Source organism: Puntigrus tetrazona, chromosome 12 (assembly GCF_018831695.1).
Source record: "Puntigrus tetrazona isolate hp1 chromosome 12, ASM1883169v1, whole genome shotgun sequence".
NCBI classification, from domain to species: Eukaryota; Metazoa; Chordata; class Actinopteri; order Cypriniformes; family Cyprinidae; genus Puntigrus; species Puntigrus tetrazona.
The window spans coordinates 14,757,000-14,782,925 of NC_056710.1; the positions used below are offsets into that span (position 1 = coordinate 14,757,000).

At 37.3% G+C, this 25,926-nt stretch overlaps 3 protein-coding genes across 7 annotated transcripts in view; 1 reads left to right on the top strand and 2 right to left on the bottom strand.

Moving 5' to 3' along the window:
- Positions 1 to 5,949, top strand: part of slc9a3r1a (SLC9A3 regulator 1a) — a 22,610-nt gene extending 16,661 nt beyond the window's left edge. Inside the window, exons 4-6 of one of the 2 annotated variants that reach the window (XM_043253990.1) lie at positions 115 to 158; positions 1,414 to 1,530; positions 1,603 to 5,949. In XM_043253990.1, the coding sequence (XP_043109925.1) occupies positions 115 to 158; positions 1,414 to 1,530; positions 1,603 to 1,758 (317 nt within the window). In that variant the 3' untranslated portion in view covers positions 1,759 to 5,949. Of the gene's footprint in view, positions 1 to 114; positions 159 to 1,413 lie in introns of both variants that reach the window. The other variant, XM_043253989.1, reaches the window with a different exon arrangement.
- On the bottom strand, positions 2,999 to 13,724 carry mbtd1 (mbt domain containing 1). 2 transcript variants are annotated; one of them, XM_043253985.1, is made up of 17 exons: positions 13,555 to 13,724; positions 12,300 to 12,501; positions 11,509 to 11,642; positions 11,304 to 11,418; positions 11,112 to 11,194; positions 10,915 to 11,032; positions 10,675 to 10,809; positions 10,432 to 10,520; positions 9,809 to 10,043; positions 9,667 to 9,722; positions 9,470 to 9,574; positions 9,233 to 9,380; positions 9,059 to 9,141; positions 8,716 to 8,950; positions 8,209 to 8,280; positions 7,555 to 7,722; positions 2,999 to 6,298 (listed from the first exon to the last, which is right to left on the bottom strand). In XM_043253985.1, exons 1-17 carry the CDS (start codon positions 13,573 to 13,575, stop codon positions 6,180 to 6,182), a joined length of 2,118 nt encoding a protein of 705 aa, XP_043109920.1. In that variant the 5' UTR covers positions 13,576 to 13,724; the 3' UTR covers positions 2,999 to 6,179. The 2 variants fall into 2 exon arrangements, with proteins under 2 accessions (XP_043109920.1, XP_043109921.1); XM_043253986.1 differs by lacking the exon at positions 7,555 to 7,722.
- A 1,156-nt stretch (positions 13,725 to 14,880) lies between these two features.
- tdrkh (tudor and KH domain containing) lies at positions 14,881 to 23,198 on the bottom strand. 3 transcript variants are annotated; one of them, XM_043253981.1, is made up of 16 exons: positions 23,056 to 23,198; positions 21,680 to 21,774; positions 20,934 to 21,091; positions 20,687 to 20,778; positions 19,856 to 20,048; positions 19,594 to 19,733; positions 19,175 to 19,484; positions 18,794 to 18,960; positions 18,529 to 18,704; positions 18,311 to 18,375; positions 18,068 to 18,219; positions 17,633 to 17,746; positions 17,499 to 17,553; positions 16,336 to 17,337; positions 15,539 to 15,627; positions 14,881 to 15,423 (listed from the first exon to the last, which is right to left on the bottom strand). In XM_043253981.1, the coding sequence occupies exons 2-15, from the start codon at positions 21,742 to 21,744 to the stop codon at positions 15,572 to 15,574; spliced, it is 2,745 nt and encodes a 914-aa protein (XP_043109916.1). In that variant the 5' UTR covers positions 21,745 to 21,774; positions 23,056 to 23,198; the 3' UTR covers positions 14,881 to 15,423; positions 15,539 to 15,571. The 3 variants fall into 3 exon arrangements, with proteins under 3 accessions (XP_043109916.1, XP_043109917.1, XP_043109919.1); XM_043253982.1 differs by lacking the exon at positions 21,680 to 21,774 and having other exon boundaries at positions 23,056 to 23,195; XM_043253984.1 differs by lacking the exon at positions 16,336 to 17,337 and having other exon boundaries at positions 23,056 to 23,195.
- Between the last annotated feature and the right edge of the window lie 2,728 nt (positions 23,199 to 25,926).

The following is a 25,926-nucleotide window of genomic DNA, read 5'->3' on the forward strand; positions in this document are numbered from 1 at the left end:
TGTGATTTTTAGTTTATTCCAGAATCGTGCAACTTTTGAATTGTGAGACAAAAATATATCCGATCATAAACGTTGTTAAAATGCATGAGTCTTTCTCTGTCCCTGTGTTCTCAGGTCCTCTTCCAGAGCCCACTTCCAGCCGCGATGCAGAAGAGCAGGTGAGTAACGTATATTTGTTGCACATGCTAAATTTACACGATCACGTTTGATTGGCTGATAAAGTGTAGTAGTGTCTGAGCGTCAGTGATGGGATTAGACAGGCAGCATTAGGACGAAGGTAAATCTGTGGAGTCTGATAACCAGATTTCAGGCCTCTTTGCGGTGTCCTGGTTCCTGTCCAGCAGATCTTCTCTGTCAGTTTTCCCCCTGCTAGATCACACGAGCTGCGAGAGAAAGATAACCTGGAGCAGATAATCGCCAACTTAATGGAAGCTTTCTGCATCTGCTAGCAGATAAAAAATTTCAAGGGAGTGCAGGAGAGTTTTGGCTCTTTTTCTTCACAAATATCTGTAACTTTATCAAACTCTAAACCTGGTGCTGGTGGCGTACTCTTTCACCCTCAGATGTTTGTCTGGCTCTGATAAAGCTGTAGACAGCACGGAGAGCTTGAGTCCTGTAAATCCATCATTACTTCGGAGATTTGTGGATCGTGCGGTTTGCATGAGTTATTCTGAAAATGCAAGCGTAAGGGCATGTCAGTAAATTTTATTTCGATTTTCAATATTTTCCATCATTTTAAATTAAGTTTGGGTTGTAATAACATTGTAATAACAATACAATATTACTGTATTAATCAAATAAATGGAGCACGCTGAGCAAAAAGCTTCACATAGGTTCCTCGTGCCTGTTGACCGCAGCTGTTTGTGATCGTGTAAAATAACATGGATTGAGGTGTGATAGTATTTTGTAACACACTTCATTTCAAGTAATGGCTGCCTACTAATTACTGCAATTTGCAGTTTCAAAAAGAGAAAAATATCACTAATCAGTAAGCGTGAAATTTTCATATGCGTTTTTCGCCCTAAATATTTGCTTGCGCTTTTTCTTTCGGTATCTCACGATTTCCTGCACGTGTCGTGGGATGCACTTGGCCTTAAATAATGCTCTGAAGTGCAATTAGAGATAGCGTGGATTTAGCTTTGGCATTCATCAGACCTAGGGCACAGTTTTGTGCGCGTACTTCCTGTGACATGCGCTTAGCCAAAACCTGGTGTGGCTGTCGGGACAGGCCCACAGTCAGACTGTGAAAGCTCAAGGTCCATCTAGAGGTTTGTTTTCGGTACTGCACTTAAATGGAAAATTCTACTCTTAATTTTGTCATCATTTACATTTGCAATGTGTGGAAATACAGTGGAAGTCTGAACACGTTTTTGTTATTTGTTTTTATATTAACGTCAGTTCTTTTTTTTGCAGGTGAATGGAAAAGCAACCCTAGAAGAAAAGCCTAAAGTAGCTATGAGCTTGTCGACCTCCAGCACCTCCTCCAACACCTCCACTTCTGCAGCTCCGGCCAGCACCTCAGAACCGGAGGTTTGTGTCCGTTCTCACGAGCATATGCGTGATGAGCACAGAATGTTCATTTTAATGGCAAAACGTTTGCAGGAGAAACCAAACGCGAAGGCCTCGAGCGATGACCCAGGGCTGTCTCTGAACCTGTCGCTGCAGCAGGCCAAGGAACGCGCTCACCAGAAACGCTCCAACAAGAGAGCTCCACAGATGGACTGGAGCAAAAGAAACGAGCTCTTCAGCAACCTCTGAGCCTCCTTTGTGCCTCCCCCTCTTCCTCTCACCCTTTTCTTTTCATCTGTTTTTCTTTACTTCCTCTCCCCCTTTACAATTGCCCGTCCCATCATGCCTCTCTGCTCCTTTGTTCCCTCTTTCGGTACACTTGCACACAATTAGAAACCCTTTCACATGTATATTTTAAACCAGTGTTATTTCGCCTGCGATTTCTGAATCAACTTTTGACTTGATTTACCTCTATATCACTGATATAAGATGAAATATATGATTTAACATTACTGTATAATGTACAGACTAGAATATAATTTTTTTAAGAAAGCTTAAATGATATCCGAAGCATATCTTTATATTCTCTTACTTTGCGTACAGTAATATTGATGCAGTATTGATGGCCCTTTGAGAGAGCGCTGCATGATGAGTTTCTTCAGGAGTAGTCTTAACCAGAGTTTTAAAGCAACTTTTAGAGCATTGATTTCTTTTTTTTTTGATATGTGTGGTTATGATCAGTTCATAACATTAAGTATAGAAACTGCAGCCTTTCCATTTTGTAAACGTGAGCTGTTTATGGTTTGGGACCCATTAACCACTGAAATGATAGCGTTTGACTGAGTTTATACCGTTGGCTGAGAAACCTTCTCATTAAAGGTTTTATTTAAAGTGCTTGTATAGTGCTTTTTATACAGCGCATGGTAATAGTGGGAGTGAGTACTGGATGTTTAAGCGTATGTTTACTTGTAAATCTCGCACTGTATTTTATCTCCATACCAAATATTCACTTCACTCCATTATACACCAATAATAATCAACTTTTTTTAAAAATGGCTAATCTGTTATTACTGTATTTATAGTGTTGTACAAGATATCAGTGTCGAAAAAAGCATCGCAATACCCTCCTGTACTATTTATTGACAGCAATTTAGTGAGATGTACATTAGGTCTTAAAGTGACAGCAGCCTAATAATCCTGCTCTCAAGGATGACGTTAATCAAGCAACTACAGAAAATCATTCACTGCTCTCGACTGGAAACTTTAGTAAGAATCATTGCATATTTCATTAATACAAAGACTATGAAGAGTTTTATTTTTAAATTAGGTTATTCAATTTCTGTAGCATGTCTTGCTTAAATGCTATTAAATAGTTTGTACCTGAAAAAAGAAAGCACTCTTTAATTTTTTTACCTTAAATTTTTCCTGTTCGCGATTTGCAATATTTATTATACAAGACAAAATGCACCAAGACGGAAAACAACAGATAAACGTTTAGTATCCTTTTAATTCAGTGTAAAAATTTCTTCTTTTTTTTTTTTTTCAAATTCAACAGATACATTTTCACAGCCATGCGGAAACAGTTTGAAATGCTTGTAAACAAATTAACATAAAATTCAACCAACAAAAGCTTCCCCCCACAGTTGAACTATATACATATAAGCTATCAAACCCCATATCACAGCACACATCATCATCATCATCAGAAATAAAGCAAAGACCAGATACAGACTCTATCAAAAAAGTTACAAACCCACCACCCTCACCTCTATGTACTATGAGGGTCAATGTTAGTTCATTTTTTTTATTTTTTTTTTTTCATCGTTATAACAAATGATTTCGGCTACTTGTATCCAAAATACAGATCTGAAGTTAGAATCACCAGCTCTCCAACTTATAATTACAGACTTAATTCTTCTTTTAATAGACCTAATGAATGAGTTATCAAATATATATATATAGCACCATGATGTGATTACTGAGGACAAGAGGGAACGTCACAAAAACCCGTGTTAGTATCGAGACCAGAACAACACTGGCCCTCATAAGATTCTCACATTGCTGCATGCACTGATAATCACTCTACTGGACAACATATTTTTCCTTTATATTTTGTATTTGTATTCCGCTTCTCTATGTTTGACTCAATAGCTTTACTTGTGTAAAGAAAAAAAAAAAAAACACAACCGAGGATTATAAGGCATCGATTCTGCTGACAAGAGAGTGTTTACTTAAAGGTGAAGTTGTGCGTTAGGGCTTAAATTCATTTGAGGGTAGCAGCTAAATTTGCCTCAACAGTCATATTTTAATTGCAAATGATTTTGGTCTTGTTATTGTAATAAAAAAAAAAAAAGAATCAAATTTAGCTGACAAGAGTGATCGTAACCAGTGTGTACCTAAATCCTGATGCTATGGATGGGGGTTATGAGGGGAAAAGAAAATTGAAAATTATACAATTTTCATAAAGAATAAGTATTAAAAGGAAAAAGAATGAACATGACAATATTGATGTGGTTGATTTAAAAAAATGTAGCCATGAAGTCCAAGTTCGACATTTACAAATTAAATACACAACAGTGCCTTACATTTGGAAAACTACACATGCTACTTAAGAAACCCAAAAATGACAAAATAGATTCATAATGACTAAACATCTGCTAAAACCGATGAAGGAAAAGGGTAAATTACAAGATAAAGAGAAGGAAATAAAAACACCTGCTTAAAAAAAAAAATTATACATTGAATCTTTATACAACAAACCATAATTTAACATGGATCTAACTATAACGTGGGTGACCATTTACAAAATGTACTCAGCATTTGATGAATGCAAGCGAAGATGAAGCAGAGGAAAACAACGACATGGTCACATTTGTCAGGAGCTTCAAATATTGGTAACAAAGTAGAACTGGATGATGATTTTAGAAGCAATAGCCGCGAACCTTCAAATAAAGCAGAAGTCGATGAGATACGTTTCCTGAGAGTTCACCAACAACCTTACTGGTATTGAATAGAGCTTATAGTTATACTAAGATAAACCACTATGCAAATGTTATATCGCTTGATTCTATAGGATGTTATAAAGGTTATTTACACTCAGAACGATCTATAAGAGGGAAAGCTCAAGTCTAGCTCTTAGAAAATTGTCACAGTTTTGCAATATATTTTAAGAATATTTTGATTTAAGTCTATAGAATGTATCTAGCCTATATATTTATGAGCTGTGTGATTTTTGTTTTCAGAGTAAGACATCATAAAACAACAGACATTATTATTGCATAACTTTCTTTTCCATTTTAAGAACTCTGTCGATAACATGCTATGATACAAATATAAATGATGTGTAGACTTTTAAAGTGAAATAAGCCATGTGTCCCAAGTGTGGATAGTTGCCATTTGCATAAAATATAATGAATATACCCTTTCAAATGGAGCATGAAAACTACCTATTGCAACCTTAGCTTGACCGAGGATCCACAAGAAATCCTCAACCTGTGTATTTAAAACAAAAAACAAAACAAATCACCTTTTCTTTTAGAGGTAGTAAAAATGGTTTTCTTCTGGAATGAATGCTGTAAGGAAAAAAGCATGGGGTATGATGCGATTCCTTGCTGCTGCGCGAACATAGAGGCTGGTAAACGAACAAGCTGGCGCTGTATTGTTCAAAGACTCGCAATACTTCTAGAAAGTATACCAGAAGATTCCTCTGCTGTGCCGTCAACATCAAGGATGACAGGAAGGTAGTGTTCAGGTAGCAGTGATTGCTTACGGTTTATTCGACGGCTCACAAAATACTCTGACCGCCCGTATAAAAATGGCTCTTTAGAACAAATTAAAACCATAAACATTGTTTTCAAATAACTTTTTGTGTTTTTTTTTTTTGCATATCACAATATTCACTTTGACTTGAGCACATCCCACTTCTATAATTATGTTTGTTAAATCACAATAATACAATAAAGCTGCAGGTTTTCACTATCGTTTTACAGGCCCAAACTTTTTTGTAATCCCTGTAGTGCAAATTGTGAGTGTTTTCCATTAGTCTACTCTTCATACCAGTAAGGTTTGATTTCAATACCATCATCCCTCATTCCACTACTATATTTATATGTTTAAATATTTATATATATTTATATATATTTATGTGTGTGTGTTTAATATGAATGTCATACATATATGTATATACTGTCTCAATATATATTTTTACTACTCTTACCAAATGCACACCCATCCAGAACAAATGAAACAGCGCGAGAAACACACAAGGTACTGAAATCTTACCCCCGAAAACTTTTTTTTTCTTCTCACCAAAAGGGGAAATAAAGAGCGAAAAAAAAGTGAAGAAAACTTCAAGTACAATGAACACTGAGGAGAAAAAGTCCATCGGGCAATTTGTTTCAACGAAAAGTCAGGACGAAAAAAAAAAAAAAAAAAAAAACAGTATCCCCATTTCAAACAAAATCCCCTCTTATACACACCCTTCTCTCTTGGATCAATGACTGAGAAGTCCTTCCTTCAAGCTTTTCAAACCTGAAAAGGAACAAAAAATTCGAGACCTGGTGTGAGGGGAAGTCACTGTGTCTTCTTCCAGGCCTCATGTGCATCGCTCCAAGTGGGATATTTCCAGTGCTGTTGGCAGTGAGGTGAGGCTCCGTGATGGCTGATGCTGCTCAGGGCTCCTGTCTGATGTAGTAACTGCCTGAGCCGTTGCTCTCCTGGTCTGAGATGCCCTGCGAGAAGGTGAACTCGTCCATCTCAGGAGTCTCTTCTTTCAACTGCAGTGAGGCCTCTGGAAAACAAAAGCAAGACACAAGAACACCGTTCCATAAAATGATACGCACTGGTAAAAGCGCAACGGTAAATGGAAAACTTCACATTCTGATATAAAGAAGTGTGGGAGGAAAGGAGAAGTATCAATATACAGACTAAACAGAGAGACTATTGCAATAACCAAAATTGACCTTTTCCCATTTTTACTTTTTCAAAATTAAGTGCCAAAAGCAGAAGCATGTTGTAGTAATATATATATATATATATATATATATATATATATATATATATATATATATATATATATATATATATATATATATAATAATAAAGAAGAAGAAGAGAGAGAGAAAAAAAAAAAAAAAAAAAAAAATCAACCAGACAGCGATGAGCAAGGTATTTTAATACGCTCATAAACTTACCTGTAATTTTTTAAATGGACAGTTCAATTGAAAATAAAAATATTGTCATTTACGCACCCTAACGTCACCTGGTATGGCTTCAAGACTTGAAAAGAGCAACCTACAGCTGAAGAATGGATAGCCATTATTCAATGTGTGTGTTGTGTGTTTTTTTTTTTATTATAAAAGACATATATAAGAATTTGTATTTTTAGTTTGACCTTTTTGTTTGGACTAGGAAAAAAAAAAAAAAAACAACACAACACAACACAACATTTAAAGGATCAGCAATTTTTCTTAGCACACATCTGGTAACAATTCCATAACCATTTTAACACGTTTATTGATGCTTCTTGTACAGGTTACAATTTGTTATACACAAGGAAAACCTCACTGAATAAAGACACCACATACATATACGTGTCTGTGGGTGTCTGTATACTATTTAATATGGTCTGTTTGGAGCTTGACAACAACAGTGTGGTGTTACATGGGGATTTTTTTTTTTTTTTTTTTAAGATTATCGTTCGCGTTCCAAAGAAAGTCATGCAGGTTTTAAATAACATGAGGGCAAGTGACAGACTTGACAGTATTTTTGGTGACCTATTCCTTTAAGATCCACAAACTATGAATTCACAGCACCCTAAAGTGAATGAAAAGATCAGGTGTGGGATGAAACTGAGCACGAAGACAATTCTTCAGAGTCAAACGTAAAACTACCCTTCTTTATCATGCAGCTGTTGTTAATGGTGTATGCGGCACAAATTACTCAGACACCTGATGACGTGCAACTCTTCACGCTGGCCGACCTGAAAAGTTCTACAGGAATGAGCTCTGAGGCGCCCTCTCCCTGAGTGATGGAGAATTGAGTTACCTGAGTTGAGAGAGCGATCATGCTCTACACCTGAGGTGGGAGGTCGCCCGGACCCAGAGAAGTGGGACAGGTAATGGGGCGGAGTCTGCTCTTCATCACCCGAGAAGCTCCTCCTCCTCAGAGGCCCACCCAAACCGATCGGCCTCCTCCCAACTGGAATCTTCCTCTCTAAACACCAAGCCAGACTGAGGTTACCGAAGTTACTGAGGTTACTCAGGCTACCGAGCTCCAATCCACAACACTGCGGGCCTTCCTCCGGCTGAGCCCGGATTTCAACTCAGATCTGAACCTTAATTTGATTTCTACATGACAGAAGGGTGATTGTGTTCAGAAACTGAAGCGCTGAGGAAAGACAATGTTGAACCCAACATGACTGCAAATCTGACCCCTACCAAACATTTGCTGACATCCTGTCACCCTGAGGGAGAGTGCCACTCTTTCTCACCCAGGTATAAGGATGATGGCTACAGTTGTTTGTAATTATTTGTGACCTGGCTGAATCATGACAACTTCTACCGATTATCAAGCAGAACCAGACCAGACCCAAAGCTGAGGGAAAACCCAGAAGAAACGGATCCTGGACCAATTTTGCACCCGAAAATCAGTGTTCGGTGAGAGGAGAAAAAGATGACAGATTGAAAACGGTGCACTCACTTTTCTTTTGTCCTTTATACTGTGCAGTCTTCTTTTTCTGTTTCGAGACATTTGGCGGTGCTTCTCTTGTGGCTGAGAGTGAAAGGGACAAGCTGTTAATCTATGCAGCCAATTATTAAAGGGATATTTCACCCAACAATGACTATTTCATTAATTACTCACTCTCGTGATCTTTTTTAAAAAACCTTCATTCATCTTTGGAGCACAAATTAAGATATATTTTTCATGCAGTAATTATACATTTCATGTAACTACACAACTAAAAAAAAATATGAAAGTTTACTCAGTGTTGAGTAACACTTCTGTTATTGACTGACCGCTGTTATTTACATTTACAGTATTAAACTTTAAAATCTAAGGATCGGACAGAATAGAACATTTGTGTAATTTAAAAACAAAACTAAGAAGACTATGTACACTTCAGAAGAGTTCGTAGGAGAATATAAAGTGTTGCCAAGAAACAATTTGAAACTTTTAGAATCAGAATGTTCTGGACTGTTAACTCACTCTGCGTGGCTGGCGGCTGCAGCTGATAGCCGGTCAGTTGGCACCAGCCTACAGGGTAGAGATCTGGAGACTCACAGTCCACCCACTGATCATACTCATCCTCCCAGCCGTCGAAATGAATGCGCAGGAGTCTGTGGACAATTCTGGTCACTGTGGCGACACACACCAGACGAGGCTCCATCAGGTCCACTGCCTCCAGCTTCATTCCTATACGGAAGCCATGATTCGGTACTTCCTAAGAGCAAGAGAGAACACGAGTTTATGCATGCATCCCAATGTGTAACTTAAAACAATGCATAATTTGGCAAAAAAAAATGCTCACAGTCTATGCATGAAAACTTACTTTGTTAAAGAGCTTCACAGGGGCTGCAATTGAACCCATTTCTCTGAGGTAGTCAAACCATTTGAAAGGGAGTTTGGTGTACCCTGTGGAGCAGTTTTAGATTTATTAGCAATAACAGACAAAATTTCATTCAGTGATGCAGTCAGATCAGATCACACTGCAGAGGAAAAGCACCTCTTGGGGGTGTGAGCTCGATGCTGTTAATTTCACAGAAGCCGACTGGGAAGATGGAGGGAGAGGTTGAATGATAGCAGAACCAGTCTGACCCATCAGCAGCCTCGGAACCATCAATTCCGATCATTAGGTACCCGTCTGCCAACACCTGCGAAAGGGAATTAGTTAAAAATACTTCTTGCTTGTGATTAACTCGATGTTTGAGTCCAACAGAGAAAAATAACAATGGCATTTTACCTTTCTTACAGTAGCAACACATATAGCAGAGAGATTTAGAGGGTCTATTGCCTCCAACTTCATTCCATCTTTATACCATTCTCCACTCTGATCCACATCTTTAATCTATGGGTTCAAAACATGACACATAAATTTGTGACTGTAAACAAATTGTTGGAAAAAATAAAATAAAATAAAAAAAGCAATTTCAAACATACCTTAAGAAACAACTGTGAGGGAGCATCCGCCTGACCCTCCATTTTCTTTGTCACCTCTGCAGAGGGCAACATTCGACACATTTAGCTTCATCACGTTATTTTTTGCTGAAATAATAAAAACCATTCAGACTCCCACACTGACCAGATCTCTTGAAACGGTGTCCAATGCTACGTGACCAGCCAATGGAGTGGATGAGTGGGCTGTACATGTGACACCAGAAGTCATCAGTGCCGTCCTGGCTCTCCTCGTACACCAGACGCAAACGTCCACCAATCACCTGTTCCACCAGGGCCACGCGAGTTCGACACAGGTGGGTCTTATCCACAACTTCCACACGCATTAGTTTCTTAAAAGGGTACTGCATGTTCTCCTGAACCTTCAGTTAAACATTTAAACAAATAGTTTTTACTCAAAGATGTAAACTTGCACACAGTTTTAGGGTTTTTTTGGTTTTGAAAGACACTTATACTTTAATTACATTAAAAACAGTTTTTTTTTTTTTTTTTTTTTTTTTTTTTTTTTTTTTTTTTATGAAACAATGTGAATTGCTAGTCTTCAGAATGCTAGTTCAGAAATCATTCCAATTTGTAACTCAGTGCGAAACTTTTACTATTATTATTATTGACTGCTTCCTGTGTTACAATAAAGCTCACACCTGTCCATTTTGCGATCTTCATATCAGGAAGAACTTGCTGTACTGGTTTTTCCAGTCTCTCTCTACTGAAGAACAGTTTCATGATTATTGCTGGCATAGAGTATCTTACCTTTGTGGCGAAATCTGGTGGAAGTGTTTTGGCTCCAGTGAGTCGTTTCACAAGAAACGCTTTCCAGTTAGAATACTTATGGTGGATGGCTATGAAAACAAATTGTATATATATGTATATAAACAAACAGATTTAAAAATACATATATAATTACTTCTTTTCGGCAATGGCAACTTCACACTACCTTAACTGCAAAGAAATCAGTTTGTTACATAGTTTAAAATGGCATGATGTTTTACATACATTTCGGAGGCACCAGTGGCTTTCCACTAGAAGCACACCATCCAACAGGGTGGACCTCTGGGATACACAAATTGCACCAGAAGTCTTTGCTTGAGTCGTTATCAAAACCCTCATAGCGCAGAAGAGCTTTAAAACCTGAAATACAAAAATAAATAAATGTATCCTACCTTTTCCCGTGACAATACTTAAAAAGACTCTTAACAGAAAAAAACCTTGGCAGTCATTAAAGTACAACATTACCTGCCAGTTTGACAATCCCTGCTACCCAGTAAACTTTTGTGGAGAGGTTTGTGTCAGAATTGAGTACCTCCACCCTCACTCCCTCTGCAATGTCACCCCAGCACATACCCATGGGCACCTGAAGAGTGATTAAGTTACAAACGGTCAAAAAAAAAAATTCAACAATAAATATAAATGTTCTGCCAATCTGTACTTACATGTTTGAAGCAGCTGACTGGTGCCCCAACAAGATTATTGCTACAAATGTACTGGCCCCAGTCAAAGCCTTCAACAGGAACCACTACATGAGCAAAAGAACAAATGAGGCTGTGGTTAAGTGATGCAACAACAGATTATTAAATCAATTAGAAATATAATTACATAATGACACTCCAAACCTGGATATTTACCTGATTTTGATTTTGCTTGGTTCTGTTGATTTGCTTGAAACTGTGCGTAAGCTGCCAACTTTGCCATTAATGGCTGTTTCTGTAAGACTTTTGCCTTTTTCGTAGGTGGTTTACCCTTGATGGCAAACAAGAAGAATACACTCGGTGAACAACAATACAGGTAGTGTTCTGAATAAGAGTGCTTCTTAAATCCACGAGTAGTTACCTGAAGTCTTGCCAGTATACTGGCCTTTTTAGAATTGGAGGAATAGCTTCTAGAGCAGGATACACTGCAGAATCTCTTTGTTTTAGAGTAGAAAGCATCTCGTACACCAACCATACCACACATCTCACAGGTTGCTGCATGAACAAAAAAAACTAGCAAATCAATCATATATTCACACTATTAATGATGCACTGAAATTTCAGCCAAAACCCTCCTGGAGGGCTAAACTAATCATCTAAAACAGTGACATTTAATTAGCATTTTTCCAATGGCATGTTTTGACTCTGACTATTTTGTGTACACAAAATTAAACAACAGCATATCAATATTGTTAATGCACCTCATTACTCAATACGGATATGGATTTCTAAATCTCCAGATCAATCTTAGTTTAGGTTTTCCACTGATGTGCGAACATTAATTGTAGTGAAATTGCCATCAAATAATCACAAAAAGCTTTAATGCTTTTATACCTTTAACATCAAACAGTGTCAGCTTTTAAATACTAAAATCCAAACAATAAATGTGTTTTTGACTCTTTTTGAGATCACATAACATCATTGCACTAAATGCATTTATCCTAGACGAAATGCAAACCATAGCCTAATTCATTTTCATTAGGTAATCAATTTTAGAAATCAGAAATGATATTGCAACCACAAAAGATTTGAGCTCAAAAGGTAAAACTTTCTATTTATTTCCAGGGTTAAATTAAAAAAAAAAAAAAAAAAAACTTTTTTTTTTTCCGTAATCAAAACATTTGGACCCTACTATCTATGCAAATTACTAACCCATTCCTGCTTTTCCATCAGGATAGGTGTACACCTGGCCGTTGTTTTTGATGATTGGCAGGCTGGCGGGGATGCTGGGGACTTCATCCTCACTGTCCTCTGAGCTGGAGCTGCTACTGCTGTCTTCACTGCAGCTGTCATACCCATCAAACATCCCAAACGAATCTCTTCTCTTCCGCTCTGAGCGGGGAGTGTGCTCAGCCTATGCGCCGAGGAGAAAGTAGTGAAAAATGTGTAGAGAGAGAGAGAAAAGAAAAAAAGAACATCAAATTAATGGAAAGCAAAGAAAGACAAGGATTAAAGCTCACTTATATACCGCTAATACTTCAATAAATGATTACCTTTGACATAATACAGCCTGATTAATATTACACTGATAACCATAATCTTTATATTAGTTAATGAACACTTTAATGAGCTGGGAATTAAGAAGCAGGCCGAATCACATGAATAAAATTGAAGGTTCTCATGGGTCACAAAAAGCAAATATCACGTAAAAAGGGTCAATATCATCAGCACCCAATATCCCCACAGCACATTTCTAAACAGGAGAGAGGCAAAGCAAAAGAATCTCATTTAATACTTCCATATGACATCTGCTGTATTTTCCAATTCTACATTGTTACATATTTTTTCAATATTTAAGCACTACACTGGTGCAGCATACACGGATTTGTCCAAAACCACAGTGACCTGATTTCATAATGAATTTCAGAGCCTTTTCTCCATCTGAACGCATGCCATTTTCACTACCACCTGCTAAAATAAACATTTTAGCAAATCTTCACATTTTATACCCACATAAGCTACCATAAAGTGATATTTATGTAATATCATAAAACAAACATTCATATTTCTCGTGCCTCAAAACCTAGCGAGCTTTCTACATAGACAGGACGTTTTATGAAAATGTGCTTGACGCGTTTTTGATCCCCATAAATACTGTCCATTAGGTATGCTTTGAGACACAACCATAAACACAAACATTTACACAAACATGGGCCTGCGGGTATATTTCACCTACACAAAACACATACATGTTCAGTTGCATTTGCACCATTTAACGAGACAGCTAGTTTGAATAAGCCGTTACATACAATAGAGAGTATTACGAGTGATTTGAATGAGGTATATTTTGTAGTTTGTGTGACGAGGAGGGTCTGTTTCTGACAACCAAAACAAAGAGGACGGCTAACACTGCTAGCCGCTAACTGCGCTAAATCAAGGAAGCGGGCTCAAATAAACTCTTTCTTACCATATCCCTTGGATTTTCCATTAGCCCTTCATGCAAGTCGGTATCTTATGTTCGTTGTGGTATGGTCCAAGAGCCCCCCGGGGGGAAAGGGCCTGGCTTGAAATTATTTTACTCTAAAGGAAAAAAATAACTCCAGTTGATTATCAACAATTGTCATGGCTCAAGTGCGCATGCGCGTGGGTCTAGAATGATTGACGTGGATAATAGCCAATCACGGTTCACCTGGTCTGCACCTTTTACACCATATAAGGTAAAAGGAAATGTTTTAGTGAGGGTGAATAATTACATATCAAATAAATAGCGACTTTGTGCTGCCATAGCAGGTTTATTGACTATAACTATTAAATATAATATGTCTACGGCCATAACTTCGTGGTAATAGAAAATGATAGGATGAAATGATGGATGGGGTGATAAATGTCTGGATGTGTGGCCAGTTTAGCAAATGAGCATAGTGTCTTGGAATAGTTCAGTGAGGTGTGCTGTAGTAGTTATATTATAACATGTAAATCATTACAATGATAATAAAAATCAAAAATAGGATTTTATAAACTCCATGTGTCAATAAATGAAGTTAGCATACATTATTTTGTTATTTATTTGTGGAAATAACATTGTGGCAGAAACAATTTTGTGGCAATCAAGTGGGAGAATGTTTTTAATGGTCTAAATGTAATACTGATGCTTATATAAAAATTATTGCTATAAAACTGTAAAGTAAAGACAAAACTGGACTTGAATTTAGACCTTAACATTGAGGATCAAGGTTTTCTTGAAGTCTACCATATCCATTCATTTAATGGAAAAAAATAACTTATATTAGAGGGGAAAATTATTTTTTTAATCTGATATAAAATCAATTAAATGTGTTATTGTACTTTTATTGAACAGTAATACTGTACTGATTTACAGCCTCACATTCACAAAATGCGTTGTTTTCGCTTAACTTAACACCTCATAACATTAACATTTTAATTTCACTCAAAAGCAGCATAAAACTTGTTATACATAAGAACATTCAGTAATTTTTAATTTCATTTGCTGCTTCTCACAGTCGCATTATTTAGTCTATGCTTTCTTAAAATATAATGGAAGAGATATTATCTATTTCCATTCGTTTTCTGCCATTGTAGTTTGCTCCTGGTTATTTCAATTACTTTCCTGCAACACATTGCATATTTTATAACAACCTTTGAATTATTCTATCATTTTTTGTTAAACTGTGCCTATCCATGACATCCCCTTTACAATAATCCAAAAACCGTCGCAGGATTGTATTCAATCAGCTGGCTCCAAAAACAAAAAACAAAACCATTAAAACTAAAAGGGGGTATAATAATAATCTTTATTTGATTGTATAGACATACATAATGCAGCATTCAATGTAATAAAACTCAACTCACAACAAATATTTTTTGACACAGAAATTAAGAAACAGAGTTCAAACTGTACAAAGAAAAAAAATCCAGCAACATAAACTGAACCATCATGTCACTGATAAACACAATGCAAAGGAACTTTGGTGCTACACTGCAACAGCAATGAGGTTCCTAGCTCAATCATGTGTTCCCTGAGCTCTGCTCTTCAACTGTCTTTCATCTGTTCTTTAGATGATCAATGAAATGCAAAAAAAGACTGACATAACCTATTAAATGTAAATGAGATAAACACCATGTGAACACAAGTGTAAAGTGTAAAAAACCATGTCTTCCAGACAACCCAAAGAGTTTAGACGAGATATAAACTGTGGAAACCATTCTTTATAAGTAGTAGATACAGGCAGTCTGAGCAGGTGGCGTAGTCAAGTAAGGCTCTTTCTAAGAGACAGAAAGCATGTGCAGAATGCTAAATGAGGATAACAACTGGTCTCTGGGGAGGAGAGGAGAATGACATCATTACATCAATCATCTGGTCTTAAATGAGACATTATATACATTAACATCCAAACTACATATAATATGAGATAATACCGTTGATTGCTTACCAATATCAAGGCATACATGTCTTTGGTCTTTTGTCAGTTAAATTCTTCATCAATAGTGTCATCAACACTTCCGGAAATTGAGGCAACTTCTGAAAAATCACAAGAGAGCGAAAAAAAGAAATAAATAAAACAGGGAAAAACTGACATACAGTAGTACAGAAAACAAAAAAACAAAAGGTGCTGGCTACTTTTTTTGTGCATTTTATTACATGTAACAGACCAAAAAAATTGCCTTTACAAAACCCGGGGGGTAAAATTAATGAAATGCTGCAACTAAAAACAATTGTTTGCTAAAATTATTATTATTAAAAAATGATTTGCATTAATTGAAAAGCTAAAATAAAAAACCTAAATAGTGAAAATATAAGAATTAGAAAAGAAGGAAACTTGAAAACGATATATTCAAAGATAATTAAATATTTATAATACACTTGGGAAAAAAAAGTACAAGTAATAAGAAGCAAAAAAAAAATCAAAAGATAAAAGGAAATAAAAAGGGGGGAAAAACTACAAATAAAATGACAGCAGGTATTTTTTTTTAGCTGTGAATTGTGTGAAGGTTACATAAATTGCTCATTTAAGGTGAAAGTTTTTCAAATATGTCACTTAAAATAAAGTTATTAGTTATTGCCCCAAAACTATTTCACAGTAATAAAAAGCAAGCATCTATCCCACTGAAGCTCAAACCCATGTGTATAAAGTTTAAGGAAGGTGTAATAAAGCCCTTGAGTGAAAACCAGTCACATCCCACAGTGATCCAATGTGCTGCAGTTGTGAAAAGTATTTATAAGTTACACCTCTTGTTGAACTGTCTTCACCGCTGTTGCCTTTTTTAGCTTTGAAATCTGTGTTGCTTAGTTCCTGAAGATCTTTTCCTCTTTCTTCAGTCACACTCCCTGCTTCATTTAACATTTCTTCACTCAAACGTGACTTCTGGCATTTCACATCATTTTTTAATGGCTGTGTCTCTTGTGAATGTCCCTCTGTTAAGGACTCATGTTTACACTCCTCAGAAGCGTTACTTAAGTGGCTTTCACAGCTGCTACTGTCACTCAGCGTGATGACCTCCGGATTTGCACGTGGATGAGTCGGATTATCTGTCCTGAGTGGCATCCCAGCATCTTCGGTGCTCCTGGATGAATCTGAACTCAGCTCAATCACAGAGCCTGAGGAAGCAGTGGTCTCGTCACAAGACTCCGTCAAATACGATGAAGACGCAGTGGACGACTGAGGCATGGTGGTGCTGAGAGACACTTCAGAGGAGTCCCTAGAGGAAGTGAGGTAATACCACACTCCTCTGATGCCATCACTGCTGTTGCTGCTCTCAGTATTTTCACTGAAACTGTCCACCGTACAAGACGAGCCTGTCTGTTCTGACGCAGATGATGCCATCTTATTCTTCCTGCTGTAACAGCGAGTACCAAGAAAAACATCATCGCTAAGAGTGAAGGAATCCAGCGTAGATGTCACTGCCTCCACACAGGATGGAGATGAGATGTCCTGAACTGATGGCTGGTGTAATGACGCAAGTGTTAAGTTATTCGATAGGATTGGTGGGTCTAGCGCGGAGGAAGACGACTCAAGTATTTGGCTGACCAGATCGCTCAAGTTCTGAGATGGAGTAGAGTGGATTAAGGAAGAAGAAGACATAAATCCGAAACACAGGCCCTGGTCCACGTCGGCTCGCTCCATCTCCAAAGAGCTTGTGAGAGACGAAGACCATTCCAGCTGCTTGCATACCCACGGATATCCTGAACTTTCAAACACGTCACCCTGAGGACTGGTTAAACTCTGCTGAACTGAAATACACCACTTCTCAAAATTTGGGGGTTGGTAAGACTTGTGATTTTTAAAAGAAAAAAGTAGTATTGTAAAATAGTAGCTGTACAATGTAGCTGCCCATGGAAGATGGAAGTTGGAAGTGTCTTAATTTCTGAGAAATCACCCTGAGAGGACGTACCTGACAAACTGATGCAAGACATACTGAGTTCTGATGTTGCTCCTGTCATGTCATCCTGCAAAAAATGTAAAGATTTATTATCTTCGCGCTGTTTCCACCTGCAAAGCTTTGTAATCAATTCATATGTATTTTACCAGCATTTTCTGCAGTGATCTGGACTCATCCCAGTCTCCTCTCAGCCCAATCCCTTCCTCCTCACAGCTCACAGCATGACCGAGACGAATCAGCTCTTTACCGAGATCCAGAGCCTAAGTGAGACATAACAGACCACAGACGAATAAAACATTTCACAATTTCAGAAGGAAATATGAGTGGTGCCTGTCAATGTCAATTTTGCCACTACAATGTCAGTATCACTCAGTATTTTTTAAAGTGACTTGGATGGTTTTCTCATCTATTGATATGGATGCTTATACAATTAAAAAAAAAAAAAAAAAAAAAAAGCAGAAAATACAAAGATTGAAATGTATTATTATAACATAAAATATTCAAGTTTGAAGTGCATGTCAACATCTGATTGTATACCAATTCTTCTAAATTAATTAAAGTGTGTGATGTTGACCTCTAACCTTTCCCTGGCTGTTGTCATAGAGTTTGACGCTGGGCCAGGACGAGATCTCAGAATGAGAATAACTGTACAATTTGGCCAGTAATGGTTTCCATTCGGCACAGGATGTCATGCGTTCAAAGTCATCGAGGGCTGCCTCAGTCCAAACCTCACCTGTAATAAAGTACAAAAAGATGACATTTTTTACTTTATTCTGTGGAAATGTTTAAATTTCCCTGATAAACACCTGAACATCACTCTTCACCTGCAGGACGAACTCCTGCTAAGCTGCACTCAATGGCTTGAAAGGGCAGGCTCAGGAAGTCACTTCTAGACGCCACAAAATAATACACCATCAGAAAGAGTACTGTATACAAACCACTCCCAAAATACATCTGCATTTATTCACAGAAGGTAGAACAATAATCAAGAGCACAATAAGCATATAAATAGCTGGTTTTGCATTCTCAGTCTCTGATTTACCTCATGCTTCGTAAATGTTCCCGTGGAAGCTCCCCGTTATCCCCAAAGTCGACGTAATACAAATCCACCAGGCCAGAGCCCAGAATTCCCAACACCCGAGCGCGATTCCACGTGCCATGGTCCCTGTATGGAGCAGCCACTATATCTCCAACAATAATGGTCTCCACTCTGTGCTCCTGTGGAAGGAGAAGAATAATATAGTAGAACTCACTCATTTATCAGTGTGAAATATGATCCCAAGTCAAACGCGGTCAGGCAAACTTACTTGTGAGGTATCATTACTGTAGAAACGGCTCATTTCTGCTGTCAGTTTATCTAGCTGTAGAGAACGAACCCCCAGAATCTGGATCCAAAAGTGATGAGGATTCTCAGACGCGGAAACATACACCTCCAGGTGCTCATCAGGCTGGAAGCTCAGGTCTGGACTAGGTACTGGTAAGAAAAGACTATTATTATTTGGTCTTCTACAGAGGTCTCAATATGATTCCTCTGTGAACTATTTTTAGGGGCTAGAAAAATTATAACTGCAATTTTTCAAATAAAAATTTGCAATTGTGAATATTCTGCATCATATTAACTAGGAGTAAATGACAACAAAAATGTATTTTTTCACTGGCCTTGTGAAGGTGGGATTGACAAATCTTACTTTCAAATTTGGAGATCTCCAAGGGCGAAATTGGAGAGAGAATCTCCTCCTCCTCCTCTGATTTCAGGGAGTTTTCAGCAGTATCACTGTGGTCTGTAAAGCCGTTGACCGTAACAGGCCCCTCTTGTTTAAGCTCAGTCACCGGGGAAGGTAAATCTTTTCCATTAAGATTTAATAATTCATTCTCCAGTCCTTGAGCCCTGTTTAACTGCTCCGTTTCCGGAGGTTTCCTCTTCTGACGCAGAGCAGAAGCCTGACTTATTCGCTTTCGAACCGTTTCATTCTCTATGACCTTCTCCATTATCATCTCCTGTGAGGAATAAAAAAATGGGTCTGACGCACTACATGTGTGCAAAAAACTTAAAACTGTGTGTGACTGCAGAAACGTTTTCTAAAGCACATGTATGCGGAAATCTCACCTTTGCGCTATGAATCTCCTTGCGTGTGCCGGTAATTGTGATCTTGCCCTTCTCCTCCAAGCTGCGTCCACGGTCTTTGGAGCAGTTCACCCTGGCCCCCGAGACTCTGTTTATGAACTTTAGAGTCTCACCACCACGACCTGAAGCAAACAACATTGCAAACATTCTACACAAGATTATACGTTGACAGAATGAAACAAAGCACAAATGCTCTAAAAATATAACAATAGGCAGTTTTACTTGAAGTAAACTGTATGCCAACCTATAATTCGACCAAATGCCGTCTGAGGCACGTCTACGACATCAGTAATGACCTCACAGTCGGTGGCCAGTTTCTCTAGAGCACATTGCGCCACAAGAATCTGCTCCGGGGAGCCCTGGATCAGGAAATTCACCAGGCTCTGCTCTTCAGTGTTTGGCAGCACATTTATCTGGGCACCTGACTTCTGATTCACCTACACAAACATGAAAGTTAGAGAAGCAAATGTTTCAAATTATAAGCCTTATATAAGGCTTTTTCACCAAATATTTTTTTTAGTTTCTCTTAATTTTTTTTATAATTATTTTTTTGTAATCAGATTGTTACACTCAAAAATAAATCACTTTAAAATTTGCGAATTAAATGTAAAATATTTACACTTAAAATAATTTAAGATAAAAATAAATGAAACAATTCTTGATCATATTAGCAGACACTTATCTAAAGCAATAAATGTTATTAGACTTGTTTTAAAAAAGCAAGATGTTAAAGAAAAATGCTTTTCTTTTGAACTTTCTATTTATCAAGGAATCCTAAAAATTTTGTTTCCAAATGAATACGTACCAAATCAGTATATTAGAATGATTACTAGCTGCCCAGAATTCAGCTTTACCATCACAATAATAAATTATATTTTAATATACAGAAAGCTATTTTAAACGAATAATTCCCCACATATTATATTATTCAGTAAATAAAAGCAGTTTTGGTGAAACTAATAAAATACCTGCCAAAATATACCACTAAATCCTACAGGCCCAAAAACATTTGGACAGTCTATTGCATATATTGTATAGTTCTAGTGCCATACAAAAAGACAGAACAAACACTCACTATGTCTAGAAAGGTGCTCTGGTATCTTGCAATAGATCGATACACATCAAGGGGAACAGATATTCTGGACTCCTCTTTGCTTTGGCATTGCACTACAGAATCAAATAATGGAATAAAGAATATCAACAATTTACTATCATTTTTATACTCACCAAACAATATCATTTTGACCAATTATAAGCGAAAATGTATGTCAGCACATGGCAGAGCATTAAAAAAAAAAAGCTCGCTAGAGTTCACAACTTACCACCACTGCTTCGAATGTGACGGTAAACGAGGTATCCCACCGTGGCCCCCACAGAAAGGCCGGCAGCCAAAGCTACTTTCTTCCCAGAGCTCAAGCTCTTCCATGGTCCGTCTTTTACTGCGGCCATGACTTGGGACGTACCAACTGGTAAACTCCACCTAGAGACGCAGAATGAGCTGTAAGGTCCACGAACAGAGCAACACCTAAACTTCAGTTCGCACCATGTACGACTTTACATGGGTTTTCTTAGTAGCGCCATGCAACACGAATGAATGGTTGATGACAACGACAAAGTTGGGTCTTCTTAGTTGTCTTTCAATGCCAGAACAAATATCCTTATCTAGCCTTTACGTTTTGTTACCCAGTTGGTTCAATAAGAAGATCAAAGATCACATTTAACAAGCAGCAGACTCTAAAATTGGATTTAGAAAATTAAAGGCTGTGGAAACCTTTCTGGAACGCATTAAACCTTTCAAACACAACAGTCTTTGTTCTCTTAAATTAGATTTTAAAGTTCAAGCACACAGCAAAGCAGCGGACTGGACAAAGCTGCAATAACGACACGTTTCGTCTACTAGTCTCCCTGACCCAATGAAACCGCTAATCAAATTGTTTGCATTTGCATGAAGCATTACTGCATCAGCTGAAGGATAAAGCAGAGCTTCAGTGCAGTATCGATGCGTAAAGCGGTGGCCGTCCATCTTGCAGACACACACAGGAGCAACACCATGCAGAAGGATTCTCACTGTGAAAACAGGGCAGAGGGGCTGTAGCTCAGAAACACACGGGCTTTAGGGACGTCCACGTCCATCTTGGACCTCAAACCTCCTGTGATGCCTCTCTTCAGCAGGAGGAATAGGCAAAAGAGTGAATTAGAAATTAAATATAAACACCAGCTGAAGGCACCATCCTGACTCTTTTTAGCACGTCAGGAGCTCCTCAGTTGGGATAAATAATAAATTGCACCATATAATACACCACCTCTTTTTTTCAAATATTGCTGTTTGAGAAGCCTTCGAAATAATCACTTTTATTTATATAGCGCTTTTAACAATACAGATTGTATCAAAGCAGCATCAAATTGGAATAAGGCAAAAATAAGCTCAAAATTATACATTTAGAGATTTATAAATTGTATGCAACTATTGTTATTAACCAAACCAAATTTCAGTAACTAAAATAAAAAAGAAATATGGAAACATTAAAAGCTAAAGTGCAAACTGAAAACAAAGTAATTTAAAATACGAATACTATATTTTATAAACAATACAAGCTTAAAAAGCTTCTTGAACAAAAAAACTTTGTTCTCTATCTAATAATATAATCCACAAGCATACTTTTTGTCAGGCGCTTTCCATAATAACCATTTTAAACCAACTTAATCAGATCATCACTCAGCAGATATGTAAAACTACTTGTGAAAGAGTCAATAGGGTCACTACTAGCTATAAAATGTAGGCCAAATTATACTTTATTTCAGTGGTTCTCAAACCTGTCCTGAGCATCAGATACACCCAATTCAGGTCTTGCAGTCTCTAATGACGAGCTGATGAGTTAAATCAGGTGTGTCTGATAAGAGAGACATACAAAATACGCAGGGCCGGGGTGTTTAAACGTTTGCTTTATTTATAGGTCTGCTTCACTTTGCTGCATTCTCTGTGCAACCCTCACTAAGACTTTAGCATGTGCAAATATAAACATGACATTCACGTGCATCAGTAACGTGTACCTTTGCAGGTTTTTCTCTTGCTCGGTGAAGCTGCAGTTTGTATCACCGCGCCGTTATCATCAGATACGTGCCCATAAAAACACGACTTGTCGTGCATTAGGATAAATATGCGCGTGCGACTGTCAATGCAGCGTCTGTTAGCGCGTGATGGATGTCAAGTCACAAAGGGTGCGGTGCAATTCTCGCATTTTCAAACAACCAATCCCGCGTTTTAAAGCCCTAATTGTTTGTAAAAGCCTATGTCTGACACGGTTTTGTTTGGCTGGGTCATGCCTCTGCAGCATACAACGTTACAGCAGGTCGTTTGGGTTTTCAAACGGCATCTTCCTCGGACGCCTAATGCAAAAAACACCAGAACCACATAAAGTAAAACAGATATTCCGGTATATTTACCTCTAAAACGGCATAAAACGTGAAGAAACCCACGTAGCGAGTCCTTCAAATGATCTATGTCACCCTTCAGCGTGCTGCTGATCCACCGGCGCTGCCGTGCTTCATCTGGAGTACGTAGTACGCAGTTAACCTTTCAACTGTGATTGGCCAACATCCCGCTTGTCAACCGCTACATCCAATCACAACCTCTGATGTTGTGGCACCGCTTCAGGCGCAGACACCGCCCCCTATTGGACGATGATAGCAAGACAAAGTGGGCGTAATAATTTCTTACAACCTTGATCTTTGAATGTGATTTTCATGTTCATAAAATTAATTGGAATAAATCAAAAATAAATGTAATAAATCTTAAAATGGAAAAAGTGTTTGAAAATATGAATGTTAAAATTTCAGTCAATAATTCACCGCTAATGACAGTTGTTACAGTTACAGAATGTAAAATAAAAAAAATTGAAATCTATAAAAGCATATTAGTTTTGCCTATATCTCTGAAGAATTATGGACTTTTATTTTGGCCAAAAGCACCAGTTGAGTGTTAAAATGTCTTATTTATTCATTACAAACGTGCAGCTTTTTAATTCACAAAACCTGTGGATTATGTATGAATTATTGTTATTATCAGCCGTTCAAACTCTCGTTCTGACGGCACCCATTTACTTTAGATGATCCGCTGGTGAGCAAATTATGTAAAGATACATTTCTTCTTTACATCTGATCCAATGAAGCAACAAATTAATTTACATCTTTGATGGCCCAGGTGTATAATTTTGGTGTAAATTATTCCTTCAAAATTTTAAATTTTTCTTAATGAAAGAGCACACCTGTTTTTTAAATGAACATATTTATTAACATAACATTGGTCACAAATAATCTCTGGGGAAAAGGGAGAAATCAACGTTAAAGACATCATAAAAAAATACAAACTGTACAACATTTATAAATCTTATGAACATTCATAAATAGCAAATATATTGGGTCAATCAGTGTAGGTTGTATCCCAGGCATGTATTTTGCAGAGAGGTTCTGTACAGACCCCTAAAAGGGCCTAAAATCACACTCCTGGTTTAAAGATTTCTCACTGATGGAAAAACATCAGCAACATTTTAATCCATGCATGACTGAGTCAACATATTCAATGTTCAGCAGATGAGTAAATCAAGAAAACATTGCATTCTTATGGCCTTTATCATGCATACTTCAGAAAATAAGGGAATAGAGAATTCAAAAATAATTATTAAAAAAATTTTAAAACAAAACTGTACAAAAAACACTGCTCCCAAAACATCCTGTTACTACCATTTGTACATACGTTTGATCAGTGCTTATTAACAAATTTCCCCCATACTGATATGCCATTTTACAATTTACTTAATTGTACATTTTGTTTACGACTAATTCAGCACCAATTAAAAAAAAATTACCTACTTGATTTCTCTGATATGTCTGTATTTGGGTGGCTTAGTTACACAGCAGAGATTCTGAACGAAAAACACTGAACCACTGCAACAGTTATGTAATGGGGCAGTATAACCTCTGAACACATCACAAGACCTGCCTTCCTGTTGAACGAGCAGGAAAAGTAGTAGAAAGCATGTAACATGCATTGCAAAAATGCACCACGTACACTCATGGACATTCAGAGCCTATTACAATCTCTAGATGCATTATGGAAAAGGCTGTTAGGTTGCAATCATTTGCTGTTAAGATGTACAGACATATGTAATCTTTTAAAAATAAATATCAACATTAGATTAGAAATTACAGTATGGATTTGTGATTTTAAAACTTGAGTATAGGAACAAAAAGAACAAAACTCAATAAATTAAGACAATGCAGTTCATTACATAAAAAATGGGATAGATAGTGGATTACTGGAAAAAGACAGGTTGTTTCGAAAATTATAACTCGGTATAGTCTAGTATACCTCTAGTATAGTTTCGACATGCCCCATGATGATCGTACACATCAATAATTGTTAAAATTTACAGGTAATACAGGTATAGCAGCAACTTAAAGAGACAGTTCACCTAAAAATGAAGTCAAACCGATTTATTCATCTTCATATCATTCTAAACCTGAATGACCTTCATTCAGGATACAAACTATTAACGCATTCTGCTAAATATTTCCTTTCATGTTTTGCAGATGAAACAGGTTTAGAACAAGATGAGAGTGCGTTAATGATGACAATTTCCATTTATGGGTAGACTGTCCCTTTAAATTCTCCTTTTGTTATGTCTAGGGCAAGACAGGTTTCAGGTTATTTGTTAGTGATTTGCACTATTGGAAAAAAATGCTGGTAATTAGCTGGTCACTGTCAGAAAATACACTGAAATGTATTTTTATATAAGCACATCTGGTGACACTGTAATTGAGCCCCTTATACTCCATAGCTGCAACCCAATTAGATAAATTAAAATAATAAATTGTATTAGCAATCAGCTAGAGGTAGAACAGAATAAAAGTTCAATATCCCTCTTTACCAGTAAACACTGAATTCTCTGGATGGGGGGTATAAAAATAATTACTAATCATTACAAAAAAATAAATTACATGTAAATAAACCAACCCCATCCAGAGTTAGATATATTCATTACAGAACATCAGAAAAAATTATCTTGAGAAAATGTGTGGTGAGAAACCAGGCAAGTGTTGTTTCGCATGCAAATGTATGCCAAAAAAATAATAATAATCAGTGCATTCTGGCTGACAATCACATAATGTAAAAAAACAACAAAAACTCCCCAAAAAAACAGAATGAGAACAATTTAAGTTGGAACATCCTTCCTTGAGCTGGAAAACTATTGCTTTGCCTGGTTAAAAGTCTTTGTTTTGATTGAACTTAAGAACTCTGCAGTAAAAATAGAGTTT

Excerpts from the sequence above, each read along its gene's own strand:
- tdrkh (XM_043253981.1), bottom strand. The coding sequence starts at position 21,744 with ATGGACGTGGACGTCCCTAAAGCCCGTGTGTTTCTGAGCTACAGCCCC. Across the intron at positions 18,376-18,528 it reads GAACATTTACGAAGCATGAG|AAGTGACTTCCTGAGCCTGC; the intron begins GTAAATCAGAGA and ends TGTGGCGTCTAG. Across the intron at positions 17,554-17,632 it reads GATCACTGCAGAAAATGCTG|GATGACATGACAGGAGCAAC; the intron begins GTAAAATACATA and ends CATTTTTTGCAG.
- mbtd1 (XM_043253985.1), bottom strand. The coding sequence starts at position 13,575 with ATGGAAAATCCAAGGGATATG. Across the intron at positions 10,044-10,431 it reads CACCAGATTTCGCCACAAAG|GTTCAGGAGAACATGCAGTA; the intron begins GTAAGATACTCT and ends GTTTAACTGAAG. Across the intron at positions 9,381-9,469 it reads GTGTTGCTACTGTAAGAAAG|GTGTTGGCAGACGGGTACCT; the intron begins GTAAAATGCCAT and ends TCCCTTTCGCAG.